Source organism: Canis aureus, chromosome 30 (assembly GCF_053574225.1).
Source record: "Canis aureus isolate CA01 chromosome 30, VMU_Caureus_v.1.0, whole genome shotgun sequence".
Taxonomy (NCBI): Eukaryota; Metazoa; Chordata; class Mammalia; order Carnivora; family Canidae; genus Canis; species Canis aureus.
The window spans coordinates 33,012,588-33,031,786 of NC_135640.1; the positions used below are offsets into that span (position 1 = coordinate 33,012,588).

Consider the following 19,199-nt stretch of genomic DNA (forward strand, 5'->3'; position numbering starts at 1 on the left):
TGGAACACTGTTTGGAATGCTCAATGAAAGTTAGCTATTATTATTATTATTATTATCAATCATCATTGTTAAAGAACTTAATGAGAGTACATGGTAAATCTCAAGCCATAAACTCAAGTCAGTAGATAAAAAAGGATATAAAGATATTTTCCCTGTTGCACATTTGACAAATTCCAAACTTCGTCATTAAGGAAAGCCACCGTTGCTCCTTTGAGGAAAAGGCAATGGCTATCTGGAGGATCCAACTTGGATAGAACATACAAAAACTCATCAATGACTGTGAGTTTAGTAGCAGACAGATGACTGATATCTTGAGCCAGAAAAACTTCTATGCAAATACCCAAATCACAAACAGCACACAAACAGCATACAAACTTTAATAACAATATGCAAAATGCAATGGTTTCTTTTCTAATTCATTGTTCCAAAACGATGAAAAGAGCAAGGTCAGATGCAAGACCTATGTAGAGGTGATGGAGTGGTAGTTTGTGTGCATGCATGTGTGTGTATATGAGCGTGTGCCTGTGTGTGAACACGTGTGTGTGCATGTGCATGCGTGTATGAGACAGAGTGAGATTTTTACCTGTTACTTACCAGTTATCTTCATGAGGATGTAAGAAAATCAGTGGCAATTGATATATGAGAGTTATGTTATCTACATATCAGCCATGATAAGAAAACTTGAATACTGTTGAAAAATATAACTTTGGGAGTAATGTATATACACACATTTGTAGTAAATTCCAACGTGAATGGGGAATTGTTGTAATTTTGTAGAAATATTTTGCCAAGTATATGCCAACAATGTTTGTTACTATGAGAAAAGAAAATCTTACTAGAAATACTAATAAAAAATTCAGAAGTCACTTCTTCCAAACCACTAAATAAAAGTTGAATGGCACTATTTCTACATTTTGGCCACCATGTATCTAAAGTAAAAAAGAAAGCTACATTTCATTAGAAATAGGTATAATTCAGAATTTATCATTTCTTCACATCTTGCTTCAAAAGACTTAGGCATTATTCTTTGTTAATTACATCCTGTCAGTGTAATAGTAATGGTTTATTGTTTCTGATAATACCTGCAGGTTTTCTTCTGTTGTTACCCAATGGCCTCCAACACCAAGAAGTGTGATGATATCATGTTTATGAGGTAGTAGGTGTAATTTTACAGCTGGTTCATCATCTTTACTATATAATCTCACTTACAAGGGAATAGTTTAAAAAAAGAAAGAGAGAGAGAGACAAGAAATATATTTTATAGTAATCGGGTAAAAATTTATTCTTTATTCTTCAAATTAGTCCTCTTTACCTTTTTTTTTTTTTTTGAGTCCTCTTTGCTTTTACTTTTTAATGTTAGGAATGAGGAAGCATTCTTCTTAGAAAGAAAGTAACAATGTATTCAGACACCTTAAAATAAACTTTTTGCATTAAAACTGGTCATAAAATTTACTCTAGATTCAATTACAAGTGAAATAACAAAAGACAAAAAGTTTATTTTCATTTTAAAACCAGGCAAGGCAACAACATAATACATAACTAAGATTGATAGTTTTAATCATATCATTGACTAATTCTTTGGGAAAAGTTGACTTCTGATTAAGGAACCCACAGACTCAAGATAGTCACACATTGACATAACTATTGAAATGTATATTTGAAAAGTTAGTGACGTACACAGTCACACTGAAAGATTTTTCTGAGTTAATTTCACACTTGATCTTAGCCAAAAGGCCAAGAAGTGATTTTTCTGAGTTAATTTCAAGTCCTGAAAATACTGGTTAAAAAGAAACATGTTAAAATGGTCACAGTTGTATTCCTAGGATTCTCATCACAGAAGATAAATCTTAACAAAGTATGAAGCCTCCCTTTGCAGGCTTGTGAATCCTATGTTTTCTGTGCAATGGCCCTACCTAAGTGTGTACAGATTAGGTGTTAAATAGATACTGGTTAAATAACAAAAGGTCAAGGAAGGTAAAAAAAAAATGCTTTTTTCCAAATAGAGATTGCAGAAGTCAGCCATCCAATAGAGGACAGACAGACACAGCACAACTAAGTATCTGGCTGAGAGCTGAACTAATGTGTATCATCTGGGAACCCCTGAGAATAGATGATGTTCATTTCCATAGAAACATTTAAACTCCAATGCCTGTATTTTAAAGGTAAGCATGCTCTCTCTTCCAGACAGTATTTACAATGGGATTCAAGAAGCTCCAGTTTAAATAGAAATGTTAAAAACAAAACATGACATCAATTTAATAAATGTTAATTATTACCTGGTTATATATTAATTTTTTTTTTGAGATGCATCCATCACACTACAAAAATGACACAGACTATTGATCTAGTAAAGTACCTACCTCCAGCATCTAGGACAATATCTACTCCCAGGCCACCTGTTTCCTCTAAACAGCTTTCAGCAACATGGGCTTTCCCACTAGAAACGTCGATGACTCGGGCTGTAAAGGACAGGAAGTCAGGCAATTTTATTGTTGTCTATGTGATGAGTACAAAGAAATCAGAGAAAAAGCAAAAGCAAATATTTCTTCTCTGAAATGTATGGAGTGGTTCAATTACTGGATCCAAATTTTATTTTATCTTTTCTGACCCAACAGTGGTAAGGATTAATTTAAAGGAAGGGACTGGTATATTCAATAAAACTAAAATACTTCATATTGGGGCACCTGGGGCAGCCCAGGTGGCTCAGTGGTTTGGCGCCGCCTTCGGCCCAGGGCGTGATCCTGGAGACCCGGGATCAAGTCCCACGTCGGCCTCCCTGCATGGAGCCTGCTTCTCCCTCTGCCTGTGTCTCTGCCTCTCGTTCTGTGTCTCTCATGAATAAATAAAATCTTTAAAAAAAAAAAATATTGGGGCACCTGGGTGGCTCAGTGGTTGAGTGTGCCTTCGGCTCAGGTTGTGATCCCAGGGTCCCGGGATCGAGTCCCGCATCGGGTTCCCAGCAGGGAGCCTGCTTCTCCCTCTGCCTATATCTCTGCCTCTCTGTGTCTCTCATGAATGAATAAATAAAAATAAAAAAATACTTAATATTTTGTGGATGATGTGTTCCAAGGCTGGCCTACTAAAAGAGGACTGTACCTTATTGCTAAATAGAACAGAGAATCTGTAAACCACAGAGATAAATACATATTGAGGCATAAACTGAAAGATTAGGCAATTTCTTATGTTCAGGTTTAATAGAATTTAGAGCTAAAAAGTAAAAACAGTATTTGTGTGATATAATACTTCTCTATTATCCCTTTTCAGTCATGGAAATCCACCACCCGCTGCCTTCCCCACTTGCTCTCTAAAATGAAGAAAAATCCTGGAGATTAAGGGGAAAAAAATGGTTATTTTGATCAGCTAGTGAAAACTAGACTAGTTTTAGAGTATTATATCAATAGAACAAGCCAATGAGATTAAAAAAAAATCTAGGGATTTCTGGGTGGCTCAGTGGTTTAGTGTCTGCTTTTGGCTTAGGGCGTGATCTTGGGATCCTGGGATGGAGTCCAGCATCAGACTCCCCGGGGGAACCTGTTCCTCCCTCTGCCTGTGTCTCTGCCTCTCTGTCTCTCATGAATAAATAAGTAAAATCTTAAAAAAAAAAAAAAAAAAACAACTCAGTATTTGAACTGTCAAAATGAAGACATGTTTATAATTCCTTTTCATAACCTTTAGTACCTTCTTGTAAAAGAGAATTCCTCACAACATGGCTCAGATGGAGGCTCAGGTAGGGGGTGTAGAACGACAGTGATCTAAGAGGTGGGGGCCGGGGGCAGGCCTAGGGAAGACATTTGGGAAGGGACTGAAGTACCTCTGAAGGGCAGGAAGAAGCCTCTCCATTCAACAATACAGTTCATGGTCTGCCCTCCAACCCTCAAGTCCATTTCCAAACTTTTCCTGTTTTTCCTCCTTTCTCCAGTCCCTGTCTTAACCTTTCTTCCATGTCTTGGTTATCTCTGCCAGAGGCAGAAGGTAACAATGGAAGTAAGGAGGGCGTTAAGGTTGGATAGGCCTGGATTTAAATCCCACTCCAATCTAGTTGTAGCTCCTTGGACACACTGGTTAAATCCTGTAGATGCTGCGCCCTGGTTCACTAACGGGGCTGTTGACGATGTCAGGATAGATTATTCACATTAACACTCAATGAACCTTACTCCCCTTCCTGCCTGCCCCTCACACTCTGGCTCAGCCTCTTGTCTCTTCATCTGTTAGTTTCTCCATTCCTCATTTTTCTCTCCTTGGTCATTTTTTCAGTCTATTTTCTTTATCCTTTCCATTTGTATTATTTGGACAGGTTCAATCTTTTCATTTTTTTGTTGAGCATTTTTTAATTATTATTTTTTTTAAATTCCAGTAGAGCTAACAGTGTTCTATTAGTCTCAAGTGTACAATATAGTGATTCAGCAGTTCTATACATTACTCAGGGCTTGTCAAGATAAGTGTCCTCTTGGAATGCCTGGGTGGCTCAGTGGTTGAGTGTCTGCCTTCAGCTCAGGTTGTGATCTGATCCTAGGGTCTGGGATCGAGTCTCACATTGGGCTTCCTGCAGGGAGCCTGCTTCTCTCTGCCTATGTCTCTGCCTCTCTATGTCTTTCATGAGTAAATAAATAAAATTAAAAAAAAAAAAAAAAAAAAGATAAGTGTCCTCTTAATCCTCACCCACCTCTCTTCTCGTGACCATCAGTTTCTTCTCTATAATTAAGAGTCTGTTTCTTGGTTTGTTTCTCTCCTTTTTTTTTTTTCCTTTGTGCACTTGTTTTGTTTCTTAAATCCCACCAGTGAAATTGAATGGTATTTCTTTCTCTGACTAGCTCATTTTGCTTAGCATTATACTCTTTAGCTCCATCCATGTTGTTGCAAATGGCAAGATTTCATCTTTTAATGGCTGAATAATATTCCTATGTATATATGAGACATATATTTCATATCATTTTTATCCATTCATCAGTCAATGGACATTTGGGCTGCTTCCATTATTTAGCTTTTCTAAATATTGATGCTGCAATAAACAGAGGGGTGCATGTATCCCTTTGAATTAGTGTTTTATATTTTGGGGTTAAATACCCAGTAGTGCGATTACTGAATCACAAGGTAGTTCCATTTTTAGCTTTTTGAGGAACCCCCATACTGTTTTCAATAGTGGCATGCACCACATCCTCTCCAACACTTGTGGCTTCTTGTGTTTTTTATTTTAGCCATCTCATTGTGGTTTCGATTTGCATTTCCCTGACGATGAGTGATGCTGAGCATCTTTTCATTTGTCGGCCATCTGTATTTCTTCTTTGGAGAAATATCTGTTCATGTCTTCTATGCATTTTTAATTGGATTATTTGTTTTCTGAGCGATGAGTTGTATGAATTCTTTATGTATTTTGGATACTAACCCTTTATCAGAGATGTCATTTGCAAATATTTCCTCCCATTCAGTAGGTTGTCTTTAGTTTTGTTTCCTTCATTGTGCAGAAACTTCTTATTTTGATGTAGTCCTAATAGTTTATTTTTGCTTTTGTTTCCCCTGCTTCAGGAAACACACCTAGAAAAAAGTTGCTATGGTTGGGATTTTGTACTTTATGAGTTTAGTCTATAAGATGATATCTCTTCAAAATTTTCTGTTGCAGAGTCTGTGTTGAGTAATAGTACTCACCTATAGAAGGCCTAAGTCTTTCAAGGCATTGCTTGTCTTCAAGGCTGCCTGCTGTTGAAATCACTTTGGCTCCTCTATGGTGTGCTAACTGAATAGCTATCATACCAAGTGCCTGTATGGGGAAAAAATACAAAATGGGCTTACAGATATAAGGCAGAGACCATATCTAACTTGTTTCATAGGCCATTTAATAAAGTCTAATAGCTTAGTGCTACTTTTGTTTTTTTTAAGATTTTATTTATTTATTCATGATAGACATAGAGGGAGAAAGAGGCAGAGACACAGACAGAGGGAGAAGCAGGCTCCATGCACCAGGAGCCCGACGTGGGATTTGATCCCGGGTCTCCAGGATCGCGCCCTGGGCCAAAGGCAGGCGCCAAACCGCTGTGCCACCCAGGGATCCCCAGCTTAGTGCTACTTTAGTATATTTTTGAATATTATGACAGAAAAAGAAATAGAAATATGGACAAGGTTGAGACATTTGACTTTCTTTTTCAGAAGGGGTGGCAGAAAAGGTATACATGCACATGCTCTCACCCATTCTCGTCATTGCACATAATTTCAAGATGGAGGGCTGCATTCAGAAACTTGGCCCCAGGAAGAGAAAAATGGGCTTTTAAGGGCCTTGTCAGCATGATGTTCTAAGCTAATTTCACAGTACATGCATGGGTCCATCTATCTCTCTTTAAAGATCAAAGAACTCTCAAAAGCTCCATCCTTTTGCTGACCTGAGGGGTGAGCTCAAGGAAACACTACTACCCTGATGCTAGGCATCAGGTTGAAGCCAATGCTGAAGACAGTTCTGCCTTTTTTGCACAGAAAAGCAAGGGATAAAAGCATTTTCAACAGCCACATAAAAAATGATAAAAATTCACCCCAAGTTTTGTGACCTTTTTAGATTATAATCTATTTTTATGTATTTTTAGTGTCTTGAACTATTTTTTTGTTGATACGTGTAATATATTGACAGGAGCACATATTTTATCTTGTGTGACACATCTAGAAATACAACACCTTATCGACACAAGTGTAAGTGTGAGGCATATACAAAATTAGTAGGGAGTTTTGGGGCATGGCTTCAAAGATTTCATGAGCCATTTCAGGCTCTGTAAAACAGGCATAAAGACATGGCTTGTCTGCTTTTTTAATGTACTAGCAGATTCAAAATAATAAACTAAACATCCTTAAGTCTAACTTTAATCTCCTATTAGTCAAAGCTGCCTATTTTAACAAAATGAGCAGTGAATAAGCTATCAGCAGAGAATTATATTAGCAAATGGATGGCCTACTTCCTAAGTTTAGTAGCTTTTGATCTGTTTCTTAGCAGAATTATTAGCACCTACACTGGCTCCATCCATTATCAGCACTGATTTTCCAGGAGAGAGATGAGAAAGATAATGCAGAGCTGTATAGGCTCGTACTCCATCCCGAATGGTTCCAGCAGCTTCTGTCCATGTAACTTTTTCTGGTTTGTGAACTGTCACAAAGAACAAGAGGAAGCAATCAGTTAGCAGATTCCATTAGTCCTGACTCCTGGATCTATCTCTTCTCAGCCCCACTGTGGCCCTGGTCCAAGGCACTACTCCTTTCTCTTTTGCCGATATTTTGGTTTCCCCAGTTCCATTCTTTTTTTTTTTTTTTTTTTAAAGATTTTATTTATTTATTCATGATAGTCACAGAGAGAGAGACAGAGAGGCAGAGACACAGGCAGAGGGAGAAGCAGGCTCCATGCACCGGGAGCCCGATGTGGGACTCGATCCCGGGTCTCCAGGATCACGCCCCGGGCCAAAGGCAGGCGCCAAACCGCTGCGCCACCCAGGGATCCCCCCAGTTCCATTCTTGCCCACATGTAATGCACTCTTAGCATAGGAGTCAGTGTGTGTGTGCATTTTTAAAATATTATATTGTGAAATAAAACACATGCAGAAAAGTACATGGGACGTAAGTATAGATGGGTGGATAAATACCAAGATTGGTAAGCACCAATCTTGGTTGAGAGAGAGAAAACGCACAACCCACAGCCTTGTCTTTCCCACCAGAGGTCGCTACCTCAGTCTTGTTCACCTTCATAGTTTATGGCCCAAGTATGCATTTCTGAACAATGTCATTTAGTTTTGCCTCTTTTTGAACTTTATCTCAGTGGCATCATATGAACTCTTTTCTATCTTCCTTTTTCCCTCTCAACATTGTTTTAAAGCCATAACCATTTTTGTAAATGTGGCTGCAGTGCTTTCCTTTTTCTGGTGTTTTATGGCTTTCCACTATGTGAAAACATTCATTTCGTGATACAACTCTAGTAGAGGACGATTTATGTTGTTTTCAGTTTGTGGCAGTTTTAAACCATGCTGCTAAGAATGCTCTCATATAAAAGATGGCATTATGCTGTCATGTGGGTTTTTTCTAAGACAGTACTCAAGGATGGAAATCCCACCTCACAGGAATACCACCTTTGCTTTACTACATACTACTGAAGTGGTATAATTTCAATTCTTTTTGAATTCATTCTCCCATATAGCTGGGTAATGGAGCTCCTATCACTGTAAACATCCTTGTCAACCCCTGGCACTAGTATACATTCTTACCAATCATACAGGTGTGTAAAGGGTTTCTTACTGTTATTTTAACTTGTTTTTCCGAACGCTTTTCTGTGTTTGCTGGCCATCTGGAATTCCTTTTGTGAAACAACTAAGTGTTTTATCAATTTCTTTGTTGTATTATCTTTTACTTATTGATTTACAGGAAGTTAAAAACATATTCTAAATGAACTGCTTGTTTACATGTTCTAAGTATTATTTTCAACTTTATGTCTTCTCTCTTCAATATCCCTAATAGTGTTTTGGAAAACAGAAGTGTCAGAATGAACTTTCTTTTCATGGGGCTTGAACTTACGACCTGAAATGAAGACCTGAGTTGAGATCAAGAGTTGGACACCTAATTGACTGAGCCACCCAGGCGCCCCCAGAATGATCTTTAAAAGCATACATAACATGCTAACACTTCTCTGTTTAAAGTTCAGTGGTGGGGCACCTGGGTGTCTCAGTTGATTGACTCTTGATGTTAGCTCAGTTCATCAATGGCTTTCTACTGTACTTGAGACAAAATGCAAACTCCTAATATAAAGAGCTCTATATGATCTGATCATTAAGCTCTTCCTTAATAAATTAAATTATTTAGTTTTTAGGTTTTTATTTTGTACAATGAATGTGATTTTTTTCAGTTAAAAGCTATCCTCCCTCATTTTACCTAAAATCAACTTTCTAACACTTCTGTAGTCTACTCTTTCAAATGTTTTCCCTCTAAAGTTGAGATGGTGTAGCACAGGCCACTCAGCATTGCACATATCAACTAGTGCCATCTAGAGGACAGAATACCCGCACGTATGTGCTGAAAATGTTCAGACCAGCAAGGCATTAAAATAGAGCACCAGGTGATATCACTCACGCATGGTACTTTATTCTTTACCAAACTCTTTAAAATACCTATCCTCCTAATTTTCTTGATTATAAGGTGAGATTCAGGGTAATTAATTTGTCTGGGGCCACACAGCTAAGAAATTCGAATGTCTGACTCTAAAGCACACCTACTCTAACAGAGCACACTCAAGGTACCTACAGTTTACTTATATTGTTGTTGTTGTTGTTTTTAAAGATTTTAACTTATTTGACACACACATAGAGCATAAGCAGGGAGAGCAGCAGAAGGAAAGGGAGAAGCAGATTCCCTGCTGAGCAGGGAGCCCTATGTGGGGCTCAATCCCAGGACTCTGGAATCACCACTTGTATCAAAGGTAGATGCTTAACCAACTGAGCCACCCAGGCATTTCTAGTTTACTTATATTGTTGCAGGAATATCCTCCATTATAAGAATTGGGACTGCCTATATTTTCATTAAGAAATCAAACATGTAGGGGTGCCTGGGTGGCATAATCAGTTAAGCATCCAATTCTTGGTTTCAGCTCAGGTCATGATTTTGGGGTTGCAAGACTGAGCCCCGCATTAGGCTCTGTGTTCAGCAGAGTCCTTCAGGATTTTCTCTTTCCCTCTGCCCCTTCCCTCGTTCACTCTCTGTCTCATTAAAATAAATAAATCTTTAAAAGAACCCCAAAACAATCAAACCAAACTTGTAGTCCTTTAAAAAAAAAAAAAAAGCTAACAGTAATAAACTATATTTAGATAGCAAAGGCTCTAACATTGCATGGTAATGTGGTTTAATGTTGAGATCCTTGCTTTTGTGTTAGGTGGTCCACAAGTATTTATTATGTTATGAAAAACTAAAAATATAAATAGAAGAATCAGGGAGGTATAATAACAGCATATCAAACCCAAGAATTATAATTTCAATTCTTTCTACCTTAGGTCCAAAAAAATAATGCTGAAAATGTGTACTAAATTTTGAATGAAAACATTATTTTTATGCTTGACATAAATGGCTTAAGAGTTGAAAGCACAAAAGAACTGGAAGATTCAATCAACTTCTTAACTTTATCTTTAGTTTTCTGTAGCAGGATTAGTAAGACATTTTTGGGGAAGTTGTTTGGAACCTAATTCTTCAGTTTGGGAAAGAACAGACTTATCTGAAGGTGACTGAGTATTCAACTTTCATTATAAAAAAATTACTAAAGAATTAACAGAAACTGAAATAGAGTTGTGCTAAACTGAATATTTCCTTCCGCAAAACTCCAGGGAACATACTGAAATTACTTCGTCTTTTACAAAATGTCGGAGCACCAACAGAATTTAGAGGCTATCCAGTTTGGTGAATGTGCCCAGTGTCTTGTCCAAAGGCAAGCAGTCACAGTAAGTGGCCATTCTTAAAGTTCCTCTCTTAAAGAAACATTTTACTGTATTTTTTTCCTCAAGGAATATCTGGAATTATTTTCTTTATATGTGTTAATGGATTTTTGGACTACAATCCTCCTGATTCATAGGAAAATAAAAGGTCATTTGTGTGGTTTGCTTGTCTTAGTTTAAGCTTTATAGCTAGGAAACTGATGTTCCAATTTGCTTTTCTCTTTCTGGTCCATTTTATGAATCTCCAGTATTTGGCGACACCTAGAAAAATGGGCCCTTTTTGCCTGGTTGTCGGATAGCTCTCTTTTCAATTTTCTGAGGAACCTCTATACTATTTTCCAGAGTGGCTGCACCAGCTTGCATTCCCACCAAAAGTGTTAAGCGGCTTTCCCTTTCTCTGCATCCTTGCCATCATCTGTCATTTCCTGACTTGTTAATTTTAGCCATTCTGACTGGTGTGAGGTGGTAGCTCATTGTAGTTTTAATTTGTACTTGCCTGATGCTGAGTGACATCGAACATTTTTTTATGTGTCTGTTGGCCATTTGTATGTCTTCTTTGGAGAAATGTCTGTTCATGTCTTTGGCTCATTTCTTCATTGGATTATTTGCTCTTTGGGTGTTGAGTTTGCTAAGCTCTTTATAGGTATTTACCACTAAGATACAAATGTAGTGATCCGAAGGAGCACCTGCACCCTAATGTTTATAGCAACAATGTAGACAATAGCCAAACTATGGAAAGAGGCCAGATATCCATTGACAGATAAATGGATAAAGAAAACACGGCATGTATATATAGATATAGATATATCTACACACACACACACACACACACACACACACACACACTGGAATACTACTCGGCCATCAGAAGGACTTAAATCTTGCCATTTGCAACAATGTGGATGGAACTAGAGGGTATTATGCTAAGTGATAAGTGATATAAGTCAATCAGAGAAAGACAATTATATGATCTCACTCATGTGGAATTTAACAAAACAGGATCATAGAGGAAGGGAGGGAAAAATAAAATGAGATGAAATCAGAGAGGGAGACAAACCATAAGAGACGCTTAATCATAGGAAACAAATTGAGGGTCACTAGAGGGAGGTGGGGGATGGGGTAACTGGGTAATGGACATTAAGGAGGGCTTATGTAATGAGCACTGGGTATTGTATAAGACTGATGAATCACTGAACTCTTCTTCTGAAACTAATAATACATTATATGTTAATTAACTGAATTTAAATTTAAAAAAAGAAAAAAATTTATTCCAAAGCTACTGTAATCAAAGCAATTTGACTGGCGTAAAAATGGATATATAGATCAGTTAAATAGGATTGAGTCCAGATATAAACCTATATATGGTCAATTAATTTTGAACAAGAGTGGGATGCCTGGATGGCTCAACAGATGAGCATCTGCCTTCAGCTTAGGGCATCATCCCAGTCCAGGGATCGAGTCCTGGATTGGGCTTTCTGTGAGGAGCCTGCTTCTCCCTCTGCCTACGTCTCTGCCTCTCTTTATGACTCTCATGAATAAATGAAATCTTTAAAAAAAAAAGAAGATTTGAACAAGAGTGTCAAGACAATTCAGTAGGTATAGAAGAGTCTTTTCAACAAATGATTCTGGGACACTAGATATCTACATGTAAAAAAAAGAACATTTATTTCATACCATGTAAAAAAAAATTAACTCAAAATGGATCACAGAAGTAAACATAAGAGTTAAATATATAAAATTCTTAGGAGAAATCATAGGTGTAAATGTTTGTAAAATTATCTTTGGCAACGAGTTCTTAGAAATAATAATAAAAGCACAATGGACAGGGATCCCTGGGTGGCGCAGCGGTTTGGCGCCTGCCTTTGGCCCAGGGCCGATCCTGGAGACCTGGGATCGAGTCCCACATCGGGCTCCCGGTGCATGGGGCCTGCTACTCCCTCTGCCTGTGTCTCTGCCTCTCTCTCTCTCTCTCTGTGACTATCATAAATAAATAAAAATTAAAAAAAAAAAAAGCACAATGGACAAAAGAAAATATGAAGAACCTGAAACCCACTCAATATTGTAAATATTGTGCTTTAAAGGATGTCATAAGAAAATGAAATGGCAACCTTTAGAATGGGAGAAAATATTTATAATCAATTTATCTGACAAGCAGCTTCTATCTAGAATATATAAGGAACTCTTACAACTCACCAATAAAAAGGATAACACAATTTAAAAACTGGGCACAGGATCTGAACAGGTATTTCACCAAATAAGATATACAAATGTCCAATAAGCATGAAAAGTTTTCAACATCATTAGTCATTGGGGAAATAAAATGAAAACAACAACAAGATTTCACTTCTAGGATGCTTAAAATTAAAAAGGCAGAAAATAATAAGCAGTAGTGAGGATGAGGAGCAACTGAGATGCTGTTTCATTGTTAGTTGAATTATAAAATGTTGCTGCTATTTTGAAAATGGTTTCTCAGTTTCTCAAAATGTTAAATGTAGAGTTGTTGTATGATTCAATAATTCTATTCCTAGGTATATACCCAAGAGAAATAAAAACATATATCCACACAAAAATTTATTACATAAATGTTCAGATCAGCATTATGCATAATAGCCAAAAAAAGTAGAAACAATCTCGATATCCAATCATAGATGAATGGATAAAACAAAATGTGGTATACTCATACAATGGAGTATTTTATTCAACCACTGAAAAGAATTAAATATGGATAGATGCCACACAATGCGTGAACTTTGAAAACATGAACTTCATGAAAAATGAATTAAGACAATTACAAAAGACCACATATTGCAAGATTAATGTATATGAAATGTCCGAAATAAGCAAATCAATAGAAAGAAAAAGTATATTCGTGGTTCTGAGAAGCTGTGGAAGGAAAATGGAGAATAACTGCCAATGGGAATGGAGATTCTTTTGGAGTGATAAAGTATTCTAAAATTAGTGATAAGGGTTGATCGACTTTGTCAATATACTAAAAAATGACTGGGACACTTGGGTGGCTCAGCGGTTGAGTGTCTGCCTTCGACTCAGGGCATGATCCTGGAGACCCGGGATCGAGTCCCGTGCTGGGTTCCCTGCATGGAGCCTGCTTCCCTGCTTCTCCCTCTGCCTGTATCTCTGCCTCCCTCTCTCTCTCTCTCTCTCTCTCTCTCTCTCTGTGTCTCTATGAATAAATAAATAAATAAAATCTTAAAAAAAAAAAAAAACTAAAAATGACTGGTTTACAAAGGTTAATTTTATGGTATGTAAATTATATCTCAATGAAGCTGTTATTAAAAAACAATTGGTAAATACATGATGGAAATGTGTATAAATCATGCCAAATCTCAGAAGAAAGAATGGGCCCTTTTTTGTTTTTTTAACAGTTAACTTACCTTCTTTTTTTAAAAAAATTAAAGAGAGCATGCAGCTCTTGATCTTGGGGTAATGAGTTCAAGCACTATGTTGGGGATAGTTCACTTAAAAAAATTAATTTTGGGGATCCCTGGGTGGCTCAGTGGTTTAGCGCCTGCCTTTGGCCCAGGGCATGATCCTGGAGTCCCGGGATCGAGTCTCATGTCAGGCTCCCTTCATGGAGCCTGCTTCTCCCTCTGCCTATGTCTCTGCCTCTCTCTCTGTGTGTCTCTCATGAATAAATAAATAAAATCTTTTTTAAAAATTAGTTTTAAAAGTCATTTTTTCTGGAAATCTGAGGCCTGTGTATATTAAACCTAGATATGGAGCCAAGTATGTGTCTTCCTTTGAAAGATAAAGCTCACTTTCAAATACCATGCTGTGAAAGTCTCTACTCCAAAGCTATTTCAATATTAGGCAGTTTGAAAATTGAGGACCACCACTGGCTTTTTTACAGGTAACTATACTGGTTTTGCACCAGAATTTCCTTGGGCCTTATTTCACTTGTTCGTTGAGAACCTTGTAACTATGGAGTCAACTAAAACCTTTCATTTGGATTCTCAGGCTTGAGTTTTGACTAAGTCCCCTAAAATAACTTGTTATAGAAAGTTAACTATTGGGCAGCCCCGGTGGCTCAGCGGGGACTTGATAAAATTTGTCAATCACGTGGATGAGTAATGGTATCCTGAAGCGGGTTTTAATTTGCTTTTCCCTAATTACTAAGGAGATGCAGCATCTTTTCACTATAGTTTCCTAAAGTGTGTGTATTTATATTTATTCTATATATTCAAGAAGTAAATTACTATAGGAGAAATTTAAAATTAACATTTCAGTTAAATTAAAAAAACTCTTAAAAATATATTAACAATAGAAACCAAAGACAAGTGTTCTTGATTCTTTCCTGTCTCAGACTCTGTACATATTATCTAGATTTCACATATTTTTAGTTTCAACTAATAATGAAGAATAAGAAGTAAAAAAAGAATTTTTTTAAATAAGTAAAAAAAAATTATTTTTCTAAGAAGTAAAAAAAAAAAAAATTCTTCACCTGAAACTAATATAACATTGTATGCCAATTATCTCTCAATTAAAAAAACAATTCTGATCAGGCTCTGATATAATTTCAGAGCCAAGGAAGAAATGAATTTTCAAACATCTCACCACTGCAGTCTAAGTGAGATTTAAAAGTCTATATGCTGTTTGGTCTGAATATGAATTTTATGGATACTAAATATACGCTAGCAGTGTTCACGTGATCAGCCAATGGCTATTTATTACACAAGGCAGATGCAAATACATTGCGATGTTACTAAACACCACACATCAATGATGCAAGACTTACATGAGCAGCAAAAGACTGGCACATACCCAAGTAATGCTCGTGCACTCTAACAACTTCACAAAGTCCAGGGTCTTCAGAATCCAGGGGCAGAATTCCTGGAAATCGACAGGAGAAACTTAACAGAAACAATCCCATAAATGAATTCATTCCTAATGAGATGCCAGTAAGTATTAGTCTAAATTTTGTTCACTAGAATTTTGAGGAAGATTCCAGTAATTATTAGTGTGGGGAATGGAGAGGCCTCAGAAGTATGGAAGGGAAGCAGACTGTTCATTTTCTGTCATGAAGGCTATATTGCCTATGCTCTCTTTCTTTTTCTCCCTCTTCTGTGACCTGAGTGATGGTGTCCTATGTACAGAGGCAAGTTAGAGATTTGGGGGCACCTGGATTCCTCATTAAAATTGTTCTTGATGCAGAGCTACCTTCCCACGGTTTGATTCTATAAGATGCTTCTAGTAAAATCCCATTTTCCTCTATGCTAATCCGATTTCATTTTTGGTGTCTTACAAAGGAATCTTGAGGGGTGCCTGGGTGGCTCAGTGGTTGAGCGTCTGCGTTTGGCTCAGGGCGTGATCCCAGAATCCCGGGATCGAGTCCTGCATTGGAATCTCTGCAGGGAGTCTGCTTCTCCCTCTGCCTATGTCTCTGCCTCTCTCCCTGTGTCTTTCATGAATAAATAAAATCTTTAAAAAAACAACAACACAAAAGGAATCTTGAGTAACACAGTGTCATTGACTTCTTGGATGAATGAGACAGAAATAGGTGCACCTGGGTGGCTCAGTGGATTAAGCGTCTGCCTTCCGATCAGGGTCCTCGGATCGAGCCTGAGTCAGGCTCCCTGCTCAGTGGGGTGCTTGCTTCTCCCTCTCCCTCTGCTCACCCCCCTGGCTCATGCTCTCCCTGTCAGTCTCAAAAAAACAAATAAAATCTTTAAATATATATATATATATATATATTTTTAAAAGACAGAAATAATAAGTTCTCTAAGAAAAATACATGAGTCAAAGGCAATACCATAAAAAGCTATTCTTAACAACTTCAAGCATACCATAAAGTTGATTTTTTTCTAAGTTTAAGTGAGTATCTTCCTAACAATATTTTCCACACAGAAATGTTAAATTTTCAAGACTATTATTAAAGTCATATTTTATATGTTTGTGTGACTGTTTAGGATATAATAATATAAATACGTATATATTGGGAGAATAGTATTCACTGTGGGTTTTTAAGATAACCAATCATCTGAAGGTTTCCAGTGGACTTTCGGTTTTACAAGATTACTGAGGGAGCAGCTCTGTGAAATGCAAGCTGGATATGGAGAGCGGAGCTTCCATACAGCCCGGTGAGTGAGCAGTCTTCAAGCAGGTGACTTGTGACTGTGCGTTCCAGAATTTGCAGTCGAGTCATAGACTAGGGTCCTGTCAGAAAGGCTGTACGGACCACATTAACAACTATGGTCATCTTTCTATCATATTGTTCAATAGTCAAATAGTAGAAGGTTTTAAATATTCTGCTATTGAGAATTTAACTCCAAATTCTCTTCATCAGTGGATACTTGTGAGCAGATTCAGGATATATGTATTCTTTTTTGTTTGTTTAAGATTTTATTTGAGAAAGAGTGAGTAAGCACAGCGGGGTGAGAGGCAGAGGGAGAGGGAGAAGTTGACTTCCTCTGAGCAAGGAGCCCCGATGTGGGGCTTGATCCCAGGACCCTGGGATCATGACCTGAGCTGAAGGCAGATGCTTAACCACCTGAGCCCCCCAGGCGCCCCTGTATGTATCTATCCAAAGCAAGGGACACAAGAAACACTAATAATTGCCTTGGAAAAAGAAGAGATGACAGTAAAATAGAGGACTTGAAATAGGGCTATAAATTATAACTTACCGACGACTTCATCATCTGGTTGAAAGAATGATACCTTGCTTCCAACTTAAAGAGGAGAGAAAATTAATTTGTATTGTGAGATTATTAAATGCCACTGTTACTTAACTACTAAAATAAATTCATGGGTTTATAAAAAAAAAAAAGTCACTGACTCAGAGAAAAGGCCAAGAACTTCTAGGACACTTTGATGGTCAATTATAAAGACTGTAGGATAGAACACTTCAAATCTGGATTCTGCACATAGTGCTCCACAAAATTTGGGTCATGTGGCTGCTGACACCACAGAGGATGATGTTTGTGTTGCTAAGAATGAAGGAATAAAGGAAAATAATCCACTCTGCAGCTCTTATGATGATTACACTGCCTTCCACCCCTCCTGTGGCGAGCCCAATCTCCTGTCATTATTTTAGGTGCAGAACCTAAGACATACAGTGGCAGACTCTGGTAGGAGTCATGCATAGAATTACTTCAATTTGGGATTATAGAAATAATTCAGACTGGTATCAAGAAACTTCTTAGAATTACATAGAAATGATGATTACATTTTCTCTGCACATGGTAGAGAAATAGCCTCTACCACCAGTCAATTCTTTAGAATATCTTTGTTCAAACAGTTACAAGAAGGAAAGGAAAATCCCAAACACTGAATGCCTGCTTGCAGTATCTCATTTGATCTTCATCACATTTAACTCATGATTGTAGGTATGATTATTCTTAGTTAACAGATGAGACTAATGTAATGCAATGAAGGAAGATGAAGGAAGTAGACTCTTTGGCTGGCTATGGGAAAGATGGTTCCAGAGCTCATTTGTTGGTACTCTACAAGCAACTGGTTGATATTCCTACTTTCAAATCTTCTTTTCACAGTTTGCTCTTCTCTGGATCCCTCCCTGTACCATCCTCCCAAAATTTTTGGCTTCTGATGCACTATACTTTTCCCTTTTTTGGCTGCTGATCCCTGTCTTCCTGGGATCACTCTGATCCTTTTCAATTGGCTTCCTTCATACTCCTTTCAGTTGCCTCCCAAAGAGTGGCTATGTTTATGGTCCTCCTCCATTTCTACTCTGATTTCATATACAATTGACATGGGAACAATTCTCAAATATACACAGTTCTAGCAAGAACTCTCTTACATTTGAGCTTAAACTCACACAATTGCTTAATAGACTTCTCCAGTGAGATGTCACTTATGTACCTAGAACTCAACAAGTATAAATCTAAACTCACCATCTTCCTCCAAATCAGATCCTTTTCCCTTCTCAATTAGTGGCACCAATTCATACCTTAACTAGAATGGGGTAAATCACTCCTGGCTCTTACTTGCTTTTATTCTCCTGCTCATTAATTATTCAGTCCTGCTAACGTTACTTCCTCAGTATTTCTTGAACATGCACCTCTGCCACCACTATCTAGGTTATGGATTTTGTCACCTCTTGCTTGTTAGTCTATGACCCAACTAGTCCTCTTGCCTACAGCCTCAAAAGCATCCTTCATATGGCCACTCCAATAATCTCCCTAAAACCCAATCTGACATATGAGGCTCATTATGGCTCTGGCCCTTGTATACCATCCTGCCTCATATTTTGGAGATAAGGAATCAGTGTTTATATCATTAAAATATTTTGTTTGCTATCTTTTATTCTGCTATTTTTGAAGGAGAATTTTCCTGACAAACTGTTTCTCTGCTGTCAAATATCTTGCCTCTGACTCCTGCCTGGAACTTTGCTTTTGCTCTGACAACACCAAACTCTGTAATTGTTACGAAACATCAGATTATCACTTGCTTCTGTCTTTGTATGTGACACCCTCTGTGCTGAGTACAATTCTCCTTAGTCTGGTTAAAGTACCCAAGAAGCCTTTCCTGTTGCTTCTGGCTGGGCTGGATAGCTCTCTTCTGAGCTTTCATAATAATCTGCTCATAAGGATGTATTTGTCTTTACCCTAGGAAGTAAATTCTTTGAGGGCAGGACTTTGTCTCATTTAATATTCGAAGCTCTTAGCAAATGCTCACTATATCTGGTGTGAATGAATGAATGAATGCAATGACATGACAATGATCATATTCTATTAGAATTATTATTTTTGTTTTCCTACAGTCTAAGAAGAAGAAAGAAGAAATGAAATTATG

General features: G+C 37.6%; 1 protein-coding gene across 13 annotated transcripts in view; it reads right to left on the reverse strand.

Annotated features, from left to right (window-relative positions):
• CRYZL1 (crystallin zeta like 1) overlaps positions 1–19,199 on the reverse strand; it is a 35,509-nt gene that overhangs the window by 3,601 nt on the left and 12,709 nt on the right. For all 13 annotated transcript variants that reach the window (XM_077879073.1, XM_077879075.1, XM_077879079.1 and 10 more), the window contains 7 exons: positions 17,072–17,116; positions 15,213–15,281; positions 6,987–7,120; positions 5,644–5,755; positions 2,361–2,459; positions 1,083–1,204; positions 140–245 (listed from right to left, as the gene is read on the reverse strand). In XM_077879073.1, the coding sequence (XP_077735199.1) occupies positions 140–245; positions 1,083–1,204; positions 2,361–2,459; positions 5,644–5,755; positions 6,987–7,120; positions 15,213–15,281; positions 17,072–17,116 (687 nt within the window). The remainder of the gene's footprint in view (positions 1–139; positions 246–1,082; positions 1,205–2,360; positions 2,460–5,643; positions 5,756–6,986; positions 7,121–15,212; positions 15,282–17,071; positions 17,117–19,199) is intronic.